This window comes from Schistocerca serialis, chromosome 1 (assembly GCF_023864345.2).
Source record: "Schistocerca serialis cubense isolate TAMUIC-IGC-003099 chromosome 1, iqSchSeri2.2, whole genome shotgun sequence".
In the NCBI taxonomy this organism is placed as follows: Eukaryota; Metazoa; Arthropoda; class Insecta; order Orthoptera; family Acrididae; genus Schistocerca; species Schistocerca serialis.
This window is the reverse complement of record NC_064638.1, coordinates 760,576,209-760,599,133: the sequence shown is the minus strand read 5'-3', so window position 1 is coordinate 760,599,133 and position 22,925 is coordinate 760,576,209. Positions and strand designations below refer to the sequence as shown.

At 37.0% G+C, this 22,925-nt stretch overlaps 1 protein-coding gene across 8 annotated transcripts in view; it reads right to left on the bottom strand.

The window, feature by feature from the left end:
- Positions 1 to 17,583, bottom strand: part of LOC126482314 (cation-independent mannose-6-phosphate receptor) — a 768,212-nt gene extending 750,629 nt beyond the window's left edge. For all 8 annotated transcript variants that reach the window (XM_050106419.1, XM_050106409.1, XM_050106382.1 and 5 more), the window contains exons 1-2: positions 17,392 to 17,583; positions 722 to 957 (exon numbers count right to left, since the gene is read on the bottom strand). In XM_050106419.1, the coding sequence (XP_049962376.1) occupies positions 722 to 957; positions 17,392 to 17,516 (361 nt within the window). In that variant the 5' untranslated portion in view covers positions 17,517 to 17,583. The remainder of the gene's footprint in view (positions 1 to 721; positions 958 to 17,391) is intronic.
- Between the last annotated feature and the right edge of the window lie 5,342 nt (positions 17,584 to 22,925).

The following is a 22,925-nucleotide window of genomic DNA, read 5'->3' as shown; positions in this document are numbered from 1 at the left end:
GGGGGCCTCTCCTTTATGATTTGTATGTTGTGTATTAGTTTGATTACAACAATGATATCCAGCAAGGTGATGTGTATGAACAAATGGGTGCACAAAGCCTGCCAGTAGTTACCTGTATGTTCAGCTATGAGGGACAATAGTATTCAGAAAAGCCCCATTTCTTCCCATTAAGAACACCACCAACACTTGTTTTGGCTGAATCCCACCTGCAAGACTATGTTATTGAGACATTTGTACACTCCCAATAGCACACATCGGCGTACACAACAATTATAAGTGTATGATTCAATCTATTAAAGTGGTTGAGTCATTTCTGATTTCTGAGATCTCTGAAATAGCAAACACATGGCTCTGGTTGCTCATATGTCACCCAGCACTGAACTGGCGGCAAAACTGTGATAATTGTGGTCCCTCCAATCTCATCAATTTAGACCACAGTCACACATATATTGTTGACAATGGTAGTTGATTTTGGCAGAAACCAAGCACTATTCATTCAGGACTTCATCAGAGATGGGAAGCCTCATGAATCTGGTCCCGATCATCTGACCACGATCTCTCATACATAGTCCATACAACGGAAGACTGGTATACCTGAGTAAGCCATTCTACAATATTCGACAAGTGCTATCCTGTGAAGATGGTAGTTCTCTAATTCAATTGTTCATCAGCATAAAAAAATAAAAATAACTATGTAATCATATAATAAATAGATACTTACTGTTGAGGACATCCGTTCCTAGGTTGGGCAGTTCCCTACTCCATACTCCACCAGACTTCTGTGCAATACAAACGGAGGCACTTTCATCTGGACAATAGTCCACATTACTTCTACTTTTCACACTACTGCATGGTGACATGAATGCAAACAGTGTCCGATTGCCACCTCTACTATTTCTACTGCCATCAAGTTTTCTTTCATCAGCTACTTTGATGTTCCACACTTGTCTGGAAAGACTGGGAAAATAATTGAAAATTACATGAAAAGTAAAACTGTAGATAACAAGATTTCTTGCCACATATTATATATTGTAAAATACAGCCTAGTGACCACGAACACCAAGGATTCAACAGTAATATGTCTTTTACAGTCATTTTTAAATGCCATCGCTTTCTTCTCTAACCCATACAGGTGCTAGAAGTGTCTTCCCCACACAATGTGTCTTTCCAAAAGGTAAGCCACATGCATAAAAAGTCTGATTCAGACTACTCCTCCATGTATTCCCAAGTTTTATTTATGAAAGGAAAGTTGCTGCTGACCATACAACAAAGATGCTGAGTCGCAGGGAGGCACAACAAGAAGACTGTCACAAATAAGCTTTCAGCCAGCAAGGCTATATGGTGAGTAGCAATTTTCCTTTCATAATACTGTTACATTCCATCATGGATTTTTCTATTGTTTGAGTTTTACTTATGACTTGTCCGTATTCTCAATCTACACCTAATGGGAAATTTAATAGTGTCATCCAAATACCTGGAAAAAGGGTGTTAACTCACAGTATGCTGTTTCTGACACAAACTGTTCACTGTAAAAGAAAATTTGCCTTATGGTTATTATTTTCCATTTGGTTACCTCGGTTAAAGAGGCTAGTCATTCACCAATGTTCCATAGATCCCGTCATGGTGAACTTATGCTGTTGAATGTTTCACTGTACACATTAACAATGAGGCACAGCTGTTAGAAACTGCCCTCAAAATTAATAGTCATTAAATGCTTTACAGCCCTGTTATTTGTGCTTGTGTGGGCTAAATTTAACAAAACAATTGAATGAGGTTAGCTATTATAAAAAACTGTCGCTTCCTCAGTTACTCAGAATATTTGTTTTTTAAAAAAATAATAATGATATATGGTTAAGAGCAAATGCTAAAAGTTGAATATACTTTATTTTACTAAATCAGCACAGGGTGTAGCATCCATCACTTTTTATCTGCAATACCTGTTTGGCAAAATAAAGACATTTTCAACTTATGCATACAACTGTCGCAGAAAAAAATTGATAACGCTGACGCAGAACAGAGGAACAGAAGCGCCCGTCATAGAAAATGCTGGAAACAGTGATTTCAATGCACCAATTGGTGTGCATGTGCATGCATCCCACACATAGTGTCTCCAGCACTTTGCTGTGTCAGTACATTTGAGTGAGAGGAGCAGATGTGTTTAGTGACCAGTTGAATCCAACAATATGATCAATGTGTGTTTCAGGGACTGAACTACTGGGTCATCAGTCCCTCCTTATCATGAGAGAAACATATCAAAAGGTAGAAAGTAAAAAAAAAAAAAAAAAAAATTTGGGGATTTGGCTACTTAAACTACATAAGCAAGTCAGAGTTTAAAAGGCCATGAAAGTAGTTGTGCCACAATAAGTAAAAGAAAAGAGATAACACAGGTAGCATCTTGCACAAGGGGGGCTAAAAGGTACAACGTGAGAGGGGAAGAAATTAATGAGTGGTCGCTTGGTGGGTACCCGCCAAAGAGGAGGTGGGGAGGGGGTGGCTCTCGCCCCCACAACCACACCCAACACTGGGAGTGGAAGAGTATTAAAAGTTAGTGTAAAATCTGCTCTCCCTCAGGAAATGCAAGACTACGGTAGTGGCTGTCACGTCATCCACAAGCATCTGAGGTAGTAAGACACTCAAGCTCAGAGCGTGCTGCAGATCGGCCAGTAGGACGCACTCAACAAGAACATGCGGATTCGTCAGTAGACTATCACAGCTGCAATGAGGAGAATCCCCTGACACAGAAGGAACTTGTGAGTGAGTCTCATGTGGCCAATTCATAGTCGGCAAAGCACAATGGCAGCTTTCCGTGAGGCCTGGAAATATGTATGCTACAACTTGGTGGATCCTTTAATCACCCTCAACTTGTTTTGGATCTTAGTAGCCTACCATCCCAATACCCAGATCCTCGAAATATTGCGTCAAAGTTGTAAGTGTGGACTTGGCATCCCGACCTCAAGTTGATCTGCTGTGGTTGCGCCTTTAGCTAGACGGTTAGCAAGTTCATTTCCTGGAATACCCGCCCACATGGCTCAGTGTACACGTGGAAGGTCACCGTCTTTCCAAGACTGTAGAGGTCAGCCAGTAGGTTCTGGATGTTTGCAACCACAAAATTTTTGGGCTAGCACAAGTTTAAGCCTTCTAAGCAACTCATTGAATCGCTACAGATCACAAAGTTGACATACCACAAAGCCTGAAAGATGGCAACCAACTCTGCAGTGGATACACTGCAGGCACTCGGCAGAGAATGTTTCTCAGTGCCCCTTGCATGTTCAAAATCGTAACCAACCCTGCTGTTGACTTTCGATCCATCTGTGTAGATGCATACCAAATTAGAGTAATCAAGGAGGATTGAAAGAAACAGGTGTCTGGGAAGGGTAGGATCATCATTCTTCTTGGAGCCATAAAAGAGGTCCATCCGTATCACAGGACACGGTACAGCCCATGGGGGATGTCAAGAGGGAGCTCTAGGAACACAGAACTAATGGAGGTTGTTGGAAGTCCTTCAATAGAATACCAAGTAAGATCTCAGCTGGTCTGCCCAGTTTTGGGCAATGCGCAAACGGTCTGAACTATTGGCTTTAGAACAGAGTCGAGTGGCATGGATGCGTAGGCTTCTGACAGCTTGTGACTGTGTAACTTACCAGAAACTGCTGTCATCTAACCCACAGTGGTGGGACACCAGCCTCCGCCAGGGGGCTGTCAACAGGGCTCATATATAAGGCGTCATAAGGGGTATAAAGTGAAATTTGTGACTGGACTGGGTGTTTCTTGGCAGAGGGTCAGAGCATATTATCTTATATGGAGAGTCAATAACAGATGTATAAGTCCCAAGGAAGTATGTCAGGATCTTTGTTGTTCATGCTGTGTATTAATGACTGCAGAAAATATTAATAGTGACCTCAGACTTTTCACAGACGACGCAGTTATCTATAATAAAGTACTGTCTGAAAAAAGCTGCACAAATCATCATTTGGATCTTGATACAACCTCAAAGGTGTGCAAAGAATAGCAACTTGCTTTAAATATTAAGAAATGTAAAATTGTGCACTCACAAAATGAAAAAATAACATGGTATATTACAACTACAGTATCAACAAGTGACAATTGGAACTGGTCAACTCCTAGATGTAATGCTCTGTAGGGATATGAAATGGAACTGTCACACAAATCCAGTCACAGGCGTAGCAGGATCCTGACTTTGGTTCCCTGGTAGAATACTATGGAAATGCAATCAATCTACAAAGGAGATTGCTTACAAATCACTCGTGCAACCCATCCTACACACTGTTCAAGTGTGTGGCACCTGTACCACAGAGGACTAACTGGAGATACTGAACATATACACACTACTGCTGCACCCATGATCACAAGTTTGTTTGACCCATGAGAGAGGGTCTTAGAAATTCAGAAGAAACTGAACTGGCAGGCACCTGAAGATAGATGTAAAGTATCCCAAGACTGCCTACTGTTAAAGTTTCAAGAACCAGCTTAAAATGATGTATCCTGGAATATACTACAACTACCTATGTACCGCTCCTGTAGGGAAGTAATGTATCTGTGATTTACGTTATTTGAGCAAGTTTCATGGTAAATGCCCAAGAGTACAGCAGTGGACATTTGCAAGATTTAGATCACAATCTCAACTATCAAATTTTGGAAGGCATCAGACTGAGACTGCACCTAACATTAGAGTGAACATCAGGTTACATGGGAATGCAGGTTTTGTTAAGAGAATTTCATCAATGAAATCTTTTCGGGTTATCAGCCAAATCATGATATCGTGCTGTCACAACATTCTGACGAGTTTACTATTCAAAGCCTCACCTGAAGTTAACGGTAGGAAACTTGTTGAAGCATTCTGAAAGCATGATGCCACAGCTCAGCTGATAACCTTAGAAGATTTCATCATCGAAGATCAGCTTACTTTTCCAGCAGTTGAACAAAACTCAAATTTAGCGTTCCATGAACTACCTTCATGCAGACTGTTGAGAGGAGCTTATGACAGAGGTATGTTAACATACGGGTGGGGCTAGTCAGTGTGTCACGTCCTATGTGGAATCGTTTGTAGTCTGGTCCCTTCAACCCCTACAAACCAACCAACCAACCAACCAACCAATCAATGTGGAATAGTCTGCACCTGCAAGTTTCTGCTAAGAGGTTACTTGCACAGCTAACTGGCAGAATCATCCAGTCTGGTCAAAACTGACTCCACCCTATCCTAGGGCCATTCACTGTTTTCAAAAGGTGTTTTCTGGGAAAATTTTTCTGAAAGATAAGCACTATGATATCAATATGACAAAATAAGAAGGTTGGTGGAAGGTGGAGTTGTCAGAAAATAACTTCGAAAATGACTGAAATCTAGCAGGTCACACAAGCTAATATCAAACTGCTGTACAACCAATAAAAAGAAAGTACGGAGAAGTCTCTATATACACAAATTGGACTTAAATAACAGGCCACGCAGATTATGTAATATTGAATTCAACAGCTCTCTGAATGCTATGGCACAGTCGTTAATTTAAAAAAAAAAAAAAAAAAAAAAAAAAAAAAAAAAAAAAGAACTAGCCAGTACTACTGACAGTTTCAGGACAGCAGCTGGAAATTGTGTAAGTTCCACCAAGAAATTACACAGTATTAATATGATTATTCAGGCATAAGAGGGTATTCACTCTTCATGGAGACTTCAGTGTAGAATGACAGACGTACTGATTACAGACACCTGGAGTTACTGGAGGCCAGCTACAATTTATTTCTCTATATTGAAGTTCACAATGAGGATTGAAACTTTATTACCACCAGTACTAGCACTTTCAAAAATCCCATACACTTGTCAAACTGGTAAAATTCTTAACCTATTACACAACACACAAATGCAGTAAAACATCCCAAAACAATACAAAACACATATCAACCCTTTTTACAAAGAAAAAACAGAGGAGTGACCAGATGAAATGTATTTTTGGAGACAACTGCTGGGGGACAAATGAAACATTAAAATCACAGACAACTAAATTCAATTACTTTCTCTCTCTCTCTCTGTAACAGCAAATCTTGTTCTTAGTAATAAACAACAAGATACAAATAAGTCAGACTTATATCTGCATACAATGCATGCACCACTGTCAGGTGTAAGTTTCAAGACCGCAATCCCTAGTGAGATTACAAAGATCATTAGGTAACAAGAAATGTAGTTTTTCAACCTATAAAATGTGTTTTACTTGAATATTAAAACATAACCACAACTGAGCTATCTTTGTAATCAGTCAATAGCAAAAGACATATTTCCTGACAGTTTTCAGTATTTAGTGGTAGCACACCCACAAAAGGCTAATCACTTCTAAAAGTCCACACCAGTCTTTCCAACTTTCACAAAAATATTTTAAGATGGGAGTTACAACAGAGCAATCCATTCTTCTGAACAGAATTTCGTTAAGTGCCTTTCAGTTTCATTTCTGTTGGAGACTCCCTACAGATAAAGCCATACATGGTAGAGCCAAATAAGAAACATATCCTGCTGATATATTCCCATGACCTTGTCAACACACGGTTGTGTCACCTATAAAATTCATCTTAATAAATTAATATGTCCTCAAACTGCTAGCACATTTCACACACGCATTGAGTCTGATTACAATTACAGAAAGCAGACAGTCTTATGGAAAAACTGCACTGTAACAGTGAAAACAAACAAAAAAAATGAAAAACATTATGGAGACTTTAAGCATAGGGCTCACTCTTGCTTGTCTTTATCATTTGTAAATGATGTAATGATTATAAAGGACACCGCAGTCCAAAAAACTATGTTTGCAGATAACGCACATGCAGCAATCAATAATGGCCTAAACTCAACCATACCAGACACTGCACTGTTACACACAAAAATATTAAAGTTTTCAAGGTTCATGTAATGCAATTTCAAATTAATAAAAAATAACATGTTGATACCAGAAACAGACATTAGTATTCAGAGACAAGATCCCTGTTCAACACCCTGTCAAATGACAAAATCATTACTGATGGAAAAAGAAATTTATAATCATTCTCAACAGAGTGCAGCTCCTTACTAAGATTTAATGTAATCAGTAGGCCTCCTCATATAATTTAATGAACAAGCTTTGTACTTGGTTGTAGTCATTAAGTCAGTGGCAAGTGTATGGCGTTGTGTGCAGTGAAAAGATTTTGAACGGTGTACAATTATTTTCACCTTATGGAGTTAATTTGTTCCTTGGAAGTGTGTGCAAATGCAAGAAAAATGTACATTAGCTATAACCGACTGAGATAATACATTTGTTAAGGCATGGCCCTCAGATTCTGGAGGAATCCTGTTTTACATTTTCCTGTATCACTTCATGCGTATGTTGAGATGGTTCTTACAAGGCCACAGTGAACTACCTGCCCTCTCATCTCCTCATTTAACATGCCTTACTTACATTTTCCTAGTATTAATTTGTTTTCTTAGTATTAAGCTAATTTATCCCAGCTCACTTTAAAATAATCCTTGGACAAATTTGTTACTTAGCACTAGGAAGTGTGTGCCCTCTGCAATGCAAGTTTATTTTAAATAATTTCACTCCTTGCTGTTGTATAGAATTGTCTCTTGGGGCAGTACAGCTATAGAGAACAGTGTATTCATTCAGCAAAACTGAACACAAATAATACTGATTAAAGTACACAGAGCCTAAACTTTTACACAGTCTTCCTCCAAAGATACTTGAACTACCATATTCATTTCTCAGTGTATTTACTTTTTAATTGAGTTTTATGCTAACACTGAATATCAGTTTGCAATGGACTGTGACCCATTTGCAGCACAATGTGCAAAAATTATTTTCTTGTTGACTTTGCCCCTGCAGAGGTCCTCAACAAACTACCTTCAGACATAAAAGATAGGAACAGGGAATATCTACATTCAAACACTACAAGTTTAAAAATATTTATTATAATCTATTCATTCCATAAATAATTTGAAGCACTGAGAACCATAAAGGCCTAAAGCACACCATCACTGAGTCCACATTTACACGAATATCAGAGAACTGGAGAGAAAGCTTTCTGTAAAAGTTCGTGTCCAAGTCCATATCATTTCAGGCAGGCTAGGAAAAAATCTTACCTTCGTAGTCTCGTATATTATTGAATTTAGCATATGTTAAAATGAAGGACTAAGTAAGGAACACGTTATTTTTTTGTTTTCTCCAAAATAATTTCAGCTCCGAGATACAACACTCCATAGCTGACACTGTGCATACCATTTTGAAGATGCGAATTTTGGTAAAAATCTTAAAATGCTCTAGAAAAGTTCTAGATATTTTGTTGAGGTTTTTTTATTTGAAAGACAATTGTTTTATGATTACAAAGAAATCCTCCATTTGGACTTATCTGTCAAAGTTCTTTTATTATAATGTTCTGAACTTTTTCCATAATTCATTGATTTTTATTTTTTCAAAAATGCCAATTCATAAAATTTTTATTTTTTTCTGTTGATTAGTACCACATAGTTCTACATTTCCTGAAAAGGAGAGCTTCCACTTTTACGTTGAACAGGTTTTATAAACAACTGAAATGTTTGCCACACTTTAAAACCTGTTTTATTACCACATTATCACATAACAGGCTGATAAAAATCAAAACCTAGCCTTATTTAACATAATTTTAGTTTTGAAAGATGAGTAAGAGACTCGTTTTTCAAGCATTTTAAATGGTTCCGAAGTGTATGTGAAAGGTCCAAAGACTTAAAGGTTTCAATTTATACAAGATCTGTGCACTCTGTTTTGTACTGAAATTAGCCAGTCAATGAACTACAATGTGTTCCACTGCTTCAGTATCTTCCTTCGATATAGAGTGATGCCTTCCTGTTGAACCAATAGGAACTGGAGCAGTTACAATCTTCACGACACTGTGAACAGGAAGTGAGCACTGGTGGCGTTGTTGCTGTCCTTCAGCTGGAAATCTATATCCAGCAGCTGGTCCATGTGGTAGCATAAAGTTCACTACAATTTCATTTAACATTTAACCGAAATCTGGTGTCTATAATCTCTACAATCCACCAGTCACAGTCATACACACACGCCACAAACATCCCTCTTCTCAGGTTGTGAATCTGAATATTATTCTGCTGTTTCTGAGGTGTTGGTTGAATGAATGAAATTTCTTCCCTCTTGCTCTTTAAAGTGCATGCAATATGAGCTCGCCCATCATTTTGAGTCCAAAAATGTTTCTTCTGAATTCCTAACACAGGAGTAGTCTGTTTGGACCATTCTTCTTTTTTCTGCTCATGGAATTCTTCAATTTCCTCTTTGGACAAAAGAATGAGAGCTGTGGATGTGTAAAATTTCATGACTCTCGTAAAATCCTCGGCATTCTGGATCACAGCTATATTTGGTCTGGAAAGATTGTTTTGTAGCATGGTGTTTCAGCAGGCCTCCTACACCATCACGAGGCCCCTTCCCATGACCAGTAGCACTGTATATGCAGTCAGTTGGCACAAGCGACTTACTCAATTCAAACAGCTGGTAATTATTTTTAATATGACTAGAAGTACAATCAGAAATAATGATGATCTTCTCTGCTCCTGTTTGCAGTTGAAGAATTTTGCACACTGCTAGCAAAGCATGTGCTGAGTCATGCCCTATGTCATCACTTATAACCGCAACACTTGTGGTCTTGTTTTGAAAATATGTCACTCCTGTAAAAATTGAAACCTGGCCATTACTCCAATTACTTGTACTTCTTGTGGGTGAATTACAGACTGGTTCTCAGCAAAATCACAGTGAAGCACTAAACGTAGTTCTTCATCCTGTACACACCCTTTCACTCCTGCAATGTGGTGATGCAATTTCTTCAGATGCTGGTGTGTTACTGCTTTCACTGACCATATACCAAGTTCATCAATGAAACTGTAAAGGCAACAGTTTTCTTAATTATTTTCCTCCCATGTCACATATGTAATTTCTGCAGAGTTATGTGCTGTGTCTTCCGGGCCAAGTATCTGCAAAGGCAGTCCTCCATTACCAGGGCAGTCACCACATTCTTGAAACAAACATGTCTCTCACATCACAGCCTACTAATGACTTCACACACCAAACCAAGGTGCCATACGCCGCGTGCTCCAGTAAGCTCTTCAAAGTTACCACACAAAGTTCAAAATTCGCACAGTACACACATAAACAGACATCTCTAGGTAGGTGTGGAACTACCTACTTAGGTCATAGTGCATAAAATTTTGATCTTCCAATATGTGAAGTTATATAGTTACTCTTATAAATTGTGAAACTTTCTTTAATACTTCAAGTTATGTACCTCTTCACTTTCACAACTTTTTGACCTTCAACTGTTACACTTATGGTGTCTTTTTTGTCAGCACTCTGGCAAGAACAATCCCATTTACCTTCCAGATAAAATGACTGCACTATTTGAACTTGAGCTACTTCTACAAGACGACCATAATAGGGATCTGGTCTTCCAAAGACTCCTTTTACAGACCTCACATTTCTTGATTTGTCTACCATGTACTTTGATACTGATGGAGCATGGTTCAAAACTGATTTCTTTGAAAATGTCTCTGGAATAATAGTTAAAATTTGTACCTTTTCACTGTAGGATGCACAATATTCAACAGCTGAATTGATATTTGTGAAAAATTCCTGGCAAGAGGTGCGAGAGTGCTTTGGTTCATTTTCTTCTGAAGATGGAATTTCTACTTTGAAGAGTGTGGCCAGCTTTGCTGTAGAGTATTCATCCAAAGCTTTAGTAACTTCTCTGCACTTTCTTGATGCATACAGCTTATGACTCGACTTCACTGACCACGGTTTCTTAACAGGATTAACAACTACCTCTGTAGCTGACTGATTCAGCGTATTTAAGTCTTCCTCTATTGATGCAAAATCTGCATTATCTGCATCATGGGAGGCTTCACCTTGTTCAGATCCTATCATTGTTGTTATTGTGTCAAAACATTTATAACACAAAAAGTCTCACTGGAAACGTCTTCATTTTGAAACAGAATCTTCAAATCATCATCATCTTGGACAGTTTCCAGCCACTGGCTGGGTCTGTCGGGAACACAAGCCTCTCCACCGTGTTCTGTCTTTCCACCATTCCCCCTCTTCCACCTTCGTCCAGTTCTCTCCTCTTCTCATCACACATTCCTTCACTCCCTTCACCCATCTATCTCTTGGTCTTCCTCTGGGCCTCTTCCCCTCCAGTTGCAGATCAAACATCCTCTTTGGAATTCGTCCCTCATCCATTCTCTTCATGTGTCCATACCACTGCAGTCTTGATTTTTCTATCCTGTCCTGTACTGGTTCCTCCTTTAGTCTTTCCCTCACATACAAATTTCGCAATCTGTCTCGTCTTGTTACACCCAACCTGCTCCTCTGGAACTTCATTTCACTAGCCTGTATTCTACTTTTGTCGCTTTTGTGCATTACCCATGTCTCACTTCCGTATGTCAATATGGGGACAAAGTAGGTTCGGTATATAATTCCCTTGGATTTCTGTGGCACCTCCTTGCTCCAAATAAGCCCCCTAATGCATTTGTAGAACTGCCCTGCTTTTCTGCATCTTTCATTTATTTCCATTGCGTTTCCCCCCTTACTTTCAATCACGCTTCCCAGGTACTTGAAGTTCTCTACCACTTGTAGTTTTTCCCCTCCACAAGTTATATCCACATTTGGCCTATTCTTCTTCCTTGTTGTGACGATTATTTCACTTTTCTTTGCAGAGAAATGCATTCCATATTGTGCTGCTGTTGCCTCCCATGCATCTAACTGCTCTTGCACCTCCTTCACGCAATTTCCCCATAACATCAGGTCATCGGCAAAAAGCACTGCTTTCATTTTATGATCTCCAATTGCATCTGATACTTGCTGTAGGATTTCATCCATAACAATAATAAACAATAAAGGCGAAAGTGCACTTCCCTGTCGCAGCCCATTTTCCAGCTTGAACCATGCAGTACGTTCCCTCCCCACTTTCACACAACTCTCACTTCCCTCATACATTTTTCTGACTTTTCGTGTAATCTCTTCATCTATCCCTTTTGCGTTCAGCACATCCCAGAGCTTGTCCCTACAGATACTATCATACGCCTTCTCAATATCCAAAAAGGCCATGATTAAGTCCTTCCCGTACTCATAGTGCCTTTCCTGCAGTTGCCTTACCGCAAATATGAGGTCCGTTGTTGATCTTCCCGGTCTGAAACCGTACTGCTCCTCTTGCAGTCTACTTTCAATACTGCTTCTTATTCTCTTCTCCAGCATCTTTTCATAGATTTTTCCACAGTGGCATAGCAGGGTGATTCCTCTGTAGTTCTCACATCTCCTTTTATCCCCTTTCTTGAAGATCGGGACTATAATTCCTTTCTTCCAATCCTCAGGAATTCTGTTCTCCTTCCACGAGAACACTTATTCCCAACGTGAACAAAGTCTGTTTTTTGTTTTTCTTACGTATCACTCTTTTATGGACATGCAAATAGCCACCACACTTCACTTTCCTGTGGCCCCAGTCGGAAGACATCTAAAACAGTCCTTTTCACAAAACACACTGCAATTGTGTCAACTGGCAAATTCCTCACGAAAACACAGAACTCACTGGATGGTCTCACATTTCTTAGAAGGCTCCACAGTAAACAAATTAGCACTGAACAACTACAATACAGAAACATGAACAATTACGACAAAGAAACTGACAAGAAACTACAACAAAGTGTAAGAAATAACTGCAACAATGAAAGTGATAAGAAATAACCACAACAAAGACGACAGAAATAAACATTGTAACAAAGAAATTGGTACGAAATAACTTCAGCGAAGACATACATTACCCTTGATAGTTTTAAAAAAAAAAAAACAAAAGCTTTTTTAAAAATAAAACCTGTCCAACTTAAAAGTGGAAGCTCTCCTCTACATATAATATAGTACTATGAAGTACTAGTCAACAGAAAAAAATTAAATTTTTCTGAATTGGCATTTTTGATAAAAAAATCTGTAAATCATAAAAAAACTCAAAAGGTGACAGTAAAAGAACTTTGACAGATATGTCCAAACAGAGGATATCACTGCAATCATAAAGCAATTACCTTTCAAATAAAAAAAAACTCTAACAAAATATCTAGAACTGTTACAGAGAGATAGCATTCTAAAAAAGTTTCTGAAATTCACATCTTCAAAATGGTGTTCACAGTGTCCTCTTTGGAGGCCTGAATCTTAGGGCAGGAATTTTTTTGGAGAAAACAAAAAAATACGTGTTTCTTACTTACTCCTGAATTTTAAATTCAATAACATCCGGGGGTATGAAGGTAACCCCCCTGCCTGAAGTGATACGGATTATTCTGTATATACTATGAGGACCTACAGCACAGATAAACATGACTCAGTATAAGATCAACAGAGCTCAGAAACATGAATAAGTGCTAGAATCTCACAATCGAAAATTATGTGCTTTAGGCCCTTAAGGTTCTCACCACTTCATTTGCTTATCTATATTCGAGGTTTTATGACTCCTGGTAACTGCAAGACAAGTGCTAATGATGACTGTAACATTGCAAACATAAAATTATTCTTTGAAAAATTGATTATGGATCAACAAAACTATTCAATGTCTCTATGCCACCTCATGACAAAACTGTTATCTTTCAACCTGACCTATATCAACATGATCACAAAAATATTATGGTTACAGTAAGTATTTAACACAACTGAGGAAATATCAGCTTTTCCTGAAGTAGTAGCTTACTTGCTACTTTCAGACTGTGGCAAATTCAGGGTATCTCAGCACAAACAGTATAAGGCACTGTAGTGATACTTCATTTTTAATGCAATGTACACATTCTGAACACTGTGTTAGCTTCACTTTGTCAACTGACTGGGTCTCCACATTAAAGAAGCTTTACACTCATGATGAGATCTACAGAACATGGTGAATAAATGGAGTATTTTGGGACTATGTTCTCCCTCTTCCCCACCCCTGGGGGTTTCCTATAAACATAACCATTCCAGGAGCCCCAATCAATGGATTGCTTCTCATATATACAACCACTAAAAAATAGTATTTGGATTCCACATATCCTGTATTAATTATGAACTGATTTAATTGTCCCGAGATTCTCTCACAATTTTATATGTGTCGCCATTATATAATAAAAATAAATAACTTAGAAAACACAGGTACAGTTTTATGATAATAGGACAGGTGATCAGCCATGGCCCTGGTAAGGAACCACCCCTCTCTTTGCCTGAAATGATTAAGAATAACCACAGAAAACCTAAATAAGGGTGGCCAGACAGAGCAAACTCCTTCCTCCCACCAATGTGAGTGTCTTAACAACTGCACTGCCTCATTTGGTTGGTCCTATTATGGAATTTTTTTTTTAAATTTTTTTATTTCTTCATACACAATCTGCACCAGATAACTCATAACACGAAACATAGTTTTGCATGGCGTCACTGCACTAAAGGGCACCCACTGGAGACTCCTCAAGTACAAACACACTGCTGTGACCCTGCACAGCCTCCAGTCTGTTCAGAAAAGACTCCAGGCTCGTAAACACACAAGTAAACTCGTGATAAGTGAGATGTTAAGCTCAGGACAAGACAAGAATTACTTTCATGCACTATACATCTTGGCACACACAATTTCTTGTAAAAATGTAACATTGTAATGTGACAAGGTATTGTAGTCACCACACCAAATTAACCACTACTATGAACCATCTCAATAATCTTTAACTGTGTCATATTCATTACTTATGATGAATATTTTAGCTGCCTTAAACAATTGCATCAGTAACATTTTCTCATATCCCTAGACAATTTATTATACAATTTTCTTCTCCAGTAGAAAAAGTTGTTTTGAGGTTTTGTTTTTAATTGGTGAATTTCAAATTAGCTCTTGTTCAGCATTTGTGTATAGAACTATCAGTAAAATTATTAGCAATGTTTACCTGATTTACACAATAACTTGGTAGATGTACTCACTTGGTGCAGTAAGAATTCACAGTATTTTAAATAGTTCTTTGCAATGAGCCTGACTAATACATCTAGTTGCTATTATTCTTACATGCTTTTGACCCACAGAAAAGAAGCATAGCTGAGACCAGAGTGTATGTAGGAACAGTATGTCACCACATTACCCTAGCTGTTACAAACTGTTAATAGAATTTTAAAAGAATAGTATGCTGATGATGTTATTTTTGCCAGTTTCTTTGGGTGATCATTTCATGTTAACTGAAAATCAAAATTCACCCTTGAAAACTTGGTGCTTATAATAAAAATAGTAGTATTATTGTCTATGTTTACTGCGTCAACTTTCATCCTGTTTCTGCTGGAGTACATACTGTTTGTTTACTTTATATTCAATGTCAATCTACTGCACACCACCCAAGTGTAAACATCCCTGAGGGCTTTATTTCCTTTCTCTAATAAGAATAGTGGTGTCTTAGCAAGGACTATGACGTTTATGCCATAAGCAAAAAGAAATTTTTTATTCCTTTCCTGAGCAGAAAAGAGGCACACTCTCAACACAAAAACCTTTGTAAACAAAGGCAGAATTCATATTGTATTTAATAGAAACATTCATGTTTTGCCATTTTTCTTAAGTTTCTCATTGAATATTGAGCAGTGCAACCATCTCTTGTAAAACTGGTATGTACTGAGTGACAAAGGGATAATTTCCAAATTCACTGACAGAAAATAAGTAGATGAAATTCTTACGCAACAATATTTAGGAGTCAAACATCAATTCAGCATTTCCATTATTGTTTCCTGGTCATGTGGATAATGAAGAATTTTAAAAAGTAAAGTTCAAGCTGTGTATGTTAACATCAATTTATTGCATCTCCAGCATAACTCTAAGCAAATGCAGTAGGCTTATTGCACTTTGTGTGTTTTGTCATGCTGTCTGTCTTATTTGCTCATTTTGCTACTATCTCAATATATTTGAGATTGTTTGGTTGATTTGTGGGGTTGAAAGGAGCAGACCACAAAGGCCATCAGTCCCTATTTGACATTGATGTATTTAAAATACAAACACACTCACAGCCACAATAAACAATGTTGGTTTGTGGGGTAAAAGAGAGCAGACTACAAAGGTCATTGGTCCCTATTTGACATTGGTGTATTTAAAATAAATAAACAATGTGAGTCTATATTTTGTAAGTTGCTAAACACAGAGTTATCAGTTTAATAAAACAGCACACAGAACTCCTTAATTACTTTGTGAATTATGTCAATAAGGTCAAGGATGATGTATGTTATTGTTGCACAAAAGTTTTATTACTCTCTACACTATGATATAGGCAAGTGATTGCTACTGTGTTGGTATCCTTATAATGTTAAATCTTTTGCCAGTACTTGCTTGCAATGCAGCTGATCTGTCCGTGTTGAAAATCATTTTTAATGTCTCCTACTTCAGGATATATTTGCCTTGAGTATAGCAGAATATGTCCAGTTGTTAACAATGCAACCACACTGAATTACAAATTGTGTAAAGAAGTGTACTGAAGTGCGGACTATTCCCACATAAAATAGTATTTCAGAAACATTAGCTACTCACTGGATATTTTCCCATACTGTTCTCCATTTCAATAAGCGACATTACTTACTACAAAAGTCAAAATTTTTATTTACTTTGAGTCCCAAAATAGTCTACCTTCAGTTGGGAAAAACCACTAACAGTATGGTACATGCACCCAAATCTCAGCTAGCTTGTTGTTCTTTCATTGTCATCCAAAATTTGACACCAGATAAAATCACGCTAGAAACGCAACCTTCTTCAAAACTAAACAAAAGCCAACCACAGTTAGCAGTAATAACACGCTTATGATCACAGACCGGTGCCCACCAATAACAGTATCAATAACAGCACTGTTTCAGTTGAAAGGAAAACGATACAAATGCTGTCAATACCTGATATTCTTTCCTCTGGCTCAGCGGAAGACATGAAAATGGCTATGCAATCCATAATTAACAACAAAGTCTGTCACGCAATATGACTGTCATCCACTTCATTTCAAAAGTTACACAAGCGTTTGTTTGTCAACAATTAAACCGGTATAAATACATGAACGAAACACAGCAACAAAACAAATGTAACTTGAAAGATATTCGACACCCGGCATTCACTCTCCGTCTCCTTATAAATCTTATGTCACAATCGATGTTAGCACACATAACAATAGTTTCCTAATGCACTAACAGTGCTTGAGAGAAACCCCCGGAAAAATTAAGACCTATGCAACACTTGACAATGACATTGTGATGCGTAAACAGTATTTCGACTATCAACTCATAAACCAAAAATGCGCTGTCATGGTGATTCATACAAAAATAACAATAAATGTAAGGAATCCAAAGCAATATAGGTACCAAATGCAATCCAATAACACCGTATCCTTACCTAGATAAATCGAAATAGGATGCTGCAGAAGAATTAGACACTTTAAATATACAATTTGACGTATCCAGTTCGAATGTTTCATGACTCATCACAAAAATAAAAAACAACAGTTTAATCACAGCCATTTGTTTTAAATACTGAAAAACACAACACAGCGTTCTATAATTTACACCCACAGAACGTCACACCTACACTAACTCCACCAGCTGACTATCTCATTTCACATGAACGCGCGAGTCACATGGAGCAACAATCCGCATCGCAGTGATACCAACTGCTTCACACGTAAACAATCCTGCAAAACTGTCTCGTAACTCAACAGCTGTCCACAAAAGCAACTGCCAATAACCACGAATACACGTATTTGAAAATTCAGTTGTTTATTTATTTTTATTTAGAAGACACATTAGTCAAACGTTCAAGTATATATTTATCAAGCTGTAAAATTGATCTAATTTAATTGTCCGCCAAACCACACTCAATTCATTAGAGCTTTCTCCGTAAAAATGTCCAATTTTGTCTTGTTTCTTTTATTTAGTTTAGTAATGTCATTAAAGTGTACAGTGTAAGTACTAAATAGTACCATATACACCGGATAGGGAAAAACTCTCAGGTCCCATTACCATTGTTTTCCTCAAGACATGTGTATTAAAAGTCGTTTTTATCATAGTTGATATTGTGACCTCAAATTTCGACCTTCCTGTGGCGAGATTATGAGCTGAATACTTTAGTGCTTTATTTCTCTCCTACAAAAGCACTGTCTAAGTAGCCTAATGTAACGAAAGCGTTAAAGAGGAATTAAATGTAAAATAAATATCACCAGTACATCCCACATACCAAATATTATCACTACAGTTACTAACACTGTTAAATCAAATGGATGCTGAAACATACCGGTACAACAGGTTAACGTTGTTAATTTATTAAACAAATACTCATCGCTGTATTGTGAAAACGAATTGTTTAGACACTAATCTAATGTGTACGCAACAGAAGTATTTGACTCACTAATTATAATAACTATGTCATGCTTCAAATTGACATATTTCTTGCTGCCTCAGGAGAAGGCTTTCTTGTTCACCACAAAAAGGATCTGTACTGACTTAGTTTAGAAATCTACTACATCATTTTTTGCGTTATCCGCATCGCTGCAAAAATGTGTAGATACATTGTGCAGCTTGTTAAAAATATTTCTCTTTAGCCACTAATTTTCCTGTATATCCATCATCTCAGCTGACTCTAGGAATTGACAGAGCTGATCGTCCGTAGCTGTGCAACAGCCTCTCGTCAATTTTACGTCAACCATCGGCTTGCTCTTCCCTTATTAAAAAAAAAAGGAAATGAATTTCCTATATAGGTACGCGAATATTGTGAATATTTTGTGGACAAAATCGTATACACCGCTTATTAAAATTTGTTTATTTATTATGACGTTTTCTCTACAGCCGTAATCAGAAACCTGCAATTAAGATGAAAGGAGGCTACAGCTATCATCAGATACCTGGAATTAATACGAAAGGAACATAAAGAGGGACAGGCGTTTATTTCAGCTGCAACGACAAGCTAAAAAATAAACTAAGTGGCTAGAAAATATTTCTAAAACTACACTCACCAAAAAATTTAGAGCTTATAAAAGAGCCTTCTGTGTAAGTTCTAGAGCTTATGCCTAAGTGGGTCATCAATCAATAGCTTGCTCCAAAAAATTTTACAGATGTGTTTTAGTCAAATGGCTCTGAGCACTATGGGACTTAACTTCTGAGGTCATCAGTCCCCTAGAACTTAGAACTACTTAAACCTAAGTAACCTAAGGACATCACACACATCCATGCCCGAGGCAGGATTCGAACCTGCGACCGTAGCGCCTAGAACCGCTCGTTCACCCCGGCCAGCGTGTTTTAGTCGATAGATGACGCTAGTGTTAGGAATGTCACTTTAAAATTTTATTTTATTTTATTATTGATATATTTTTTGTCTTTTCAAACATGTAAAAAGATGGATCATCTTTAAAACTTGCCCACTAAAACTTATATCTTTGTAGCATTTTTTGAACCAAGCTGTTAATTGATGCCTTGATTATGTGTAGGTTGTAGTACTGTCACAGACCTTCTTTCATAAGTTCTAAGCTTTCTGGAGAGTGCACATTCAAAACTATGCTTCAACATTTTAATTTATTATCCTTTGTCAGCTTGTTGCAGTGTAATGAAAACATATATCTCATAATGTTCCCTTCATCGTAACTGCAGATATTGTATGAAGGTAATAGCAGAAATGTTGTAATAAATAAAGATGGTTAATAAACGATCTAAGTGGTTTTATTCACAAAAAATTGCTTCTTCCTCTTTAACTGCGTTTTGTGCTTTACATAGATGTTTGTTTCAGTAACAACACCTCTTTCACAAGGCATAAAATACAAAGCTATTGATAATTTGAAAAAAATGTTTTTTTATAGGTACATTATAAAAAGAGCCTCATCTTCCTGATCATGCGTCAAAAATATTCCTGCAGGATTGTATTAATTTCGAGTCTGAGGGTTGCTGCAATGTGTTTCCTGCATGCACTTTCCTGTATGCACTTCGATCTGGATTTGTCAATGTACATTTGAGCTATGAACCTTTACCACAGAATCTCAGATATAGACTATAGCTTAACAGTCAATACAATTTCCATGATAGGTATCCTAAAGGAACAGCTGCATTAGGATTGGTCACAAATCTATTTCTATGTGTACTTTATTTATTCAACACATCACTAGCAAATTACTAATAACATTTTCGTTCACTTGTCATATAACTATACTGCAAACGTAGGCGAATTTTATCCACCCCTAATGGACACTAGCAGAGGAACCAATTATTAAATAATTTACTTTCTTTTTCTAAGTGACTAATACTTATTTCAGTAAATGAAAGAGATACTCAATCTCTCACTCAAACACACACACACACACACACACACAAACCACTGACTCACATTCCAAGCATATGGTAGGATATTTACTTAGGTTGTAAACCTACTAATAAAATCATTATGTATTCAGCTGAATGATTATCAAGAACTCATATGGCAAACCAGTACCAAACAAAGAAGGTAAAGCTGAAAGGCAGAACAAGTAGCTATGGGATATTTATAAGGATACAAACTCAAGGACAATATTATAGCAAGACATGAAGAAGTAGCTAAAGGTACAGAATACACAATACTGCAAGAAGAATTTAACAGAGAACTGAAAGATCTTAGGGGAAACAATGCCCCTCAAGTAGATGACATTCTCTAGACGACATACCCTAAGAATTGCTGAGATCTTTGGAGGAGTCATCCATGACAAAACTAGTCGCATAGTGTGCAAGGTATATGAGAGAGAGGAAATACTTCCAGACTTAAAAAATAACATATTAATACAGTGTTGAACTACTTATGAGGAATTTGCTTAGATTTTCTAAAATATTCTGTTAGGAAAAATGACCTGAAACTGTATTTGAATCCTACAAATTGATCTCAGTAATTAATTTTTCAGCATGAATGGATAAAGACAGTAAATTCTAACTGAAACATTTTCTTCGATGAAGCTAAAACCAGAAAATAACTGTATAATCAGTAAAAATGCTCTCTCTGATCATGATGCACACCTAATTAGGATAAATAAGGCAGCACCTTGCAGCATTGATACTACACAGTGGAAATTAGTTAGAATAATTAATGACTCCAGAATCAATATTTTTTAAGAACAGTTTATATGAAATGACCAAAGAACAATTTACAATAGTTACTTGGGGTGATATTTATAATGAGCCAAATGCTGATGTAAAATATAATCTATTACATGATAAATACATATCATTATTTGAAAATAGCTTTCCATATAAGCTAATCAGAAAAGTACATTAAATAGCCATGTAAGAAACCATGGATCACTAGAGGGTATAAAGTATCTTGTGAAAGGAAAAGGGAAATGCATCTGTTACCAAGATCAAGTAGAGATCCTGTAGCAGTTACACACTAAAATAACTACTCGAAATTATTAAGAAATGTTATTAAAAATCAAGGAACTTGTATATTACGTCAGAAATCAATAAGTCTGCGGAACAGATTTAAGGCTATATGGAATGTAGTGAAATGAGAAACAGGGCATCTAACCACAGAAAACGATAATATCACTATCGATTTGAATGGAAGAATTATAAATGGTGTGCCACAGGTAGCAAATGTATTTAATAATCACTTGTGTATGTAGTACAAAATACAGGGACAAAGAGTACAAGAAAACAATCACAAGAGTATGTTCAAAAAGCAACTCTCATAAAATCCACCCTTCTGACATTAAGAAAGTTTTATGTTCTCTCAAACATAAAAACTTATTTGGATTTTGATGGAGATTCCAATAGAATACTAAAGAATTGTTCACACATAATAAGCCCTGTCTTATCTGAAATATGTAACATATCACTAACTCAAGGTATTTTCCCAGAGAGACTGAAGTATACCTTTGCTAAACCCCTCTATAAGAAAGGTGATAGAAAAGATATCAATGACAACCAACCTCTTTCACTATAGATGTCACTTTTCAAAATTTTTGAGATGGTTATGTGTTCTAGAATAGCACCTTACCTAAGCAACAATAATAACATCAGTAAATCACAGCTACGATTTCAGAAGAGTTACTCTCAGAGGAATGCCATTTACATGTTCATTCACCAAATTTTACAAACATTAGGTAACAAAATTTTTCTACGACATTTCTAAGACATTTGAATGAGTGAATCACAATATTCTCCTACCTAAACTGAGGTTTTATGGGATCAATGGTTTCGCCAACCAATGGATAAAGTCATATCTAGCAAAAAGAATATAGAAAGTTGTCCTTGGTAACTCAATCAACATAGTCTGGGGACCCAACTCTCACCCGGTCCACTATTGTTCTTCATATATGTCAATTAGGTTCCATTTTATATACAACAAGCATAATTAATTCTTTTTGTGAATGGCATTAGTACTGTAATCAATTGAAGCACACATACAGCAACAGAGGAAACAGTAAACAATATTCTGAAAAGTGTTATTAGCTAGTTACGTGTGAACTGTCTCAACTTCAATTTTAAAAAGACGCAAAATATTTTCTTCTGCATATCTAGAGGTACTACACCAATGATAAGTGGAACACATCTTGAGAAAATAATAAGAAGGACGGAAACTTCGAATTTCTTAAGTGTCCATGTTGATGAGAATTTAAACTGGAAGAAGCATATTTTGGAACGCCTAAAACAACTTAGTTCTGCCAAATTTTCACTTAGAATCATTGCAGATCTTGGGAAGAAACAAATCAATAATTTTGCATATTTCCTTCACTAGTAGCTTATGTAATAATGTTCTGAGGTAACTCCTTTTTAAAGATGCTTTAAGAATAATGGGCTGTAACCACCCACAATCACCCTGTTATCACCTTTATGTTTAAGGCGATCGGCATTATACTGCTGCTTCACAGTATATTTATTCCCTCATGAAGTTCATTGTAAATAATCCACTGCAAATCAAAAGGA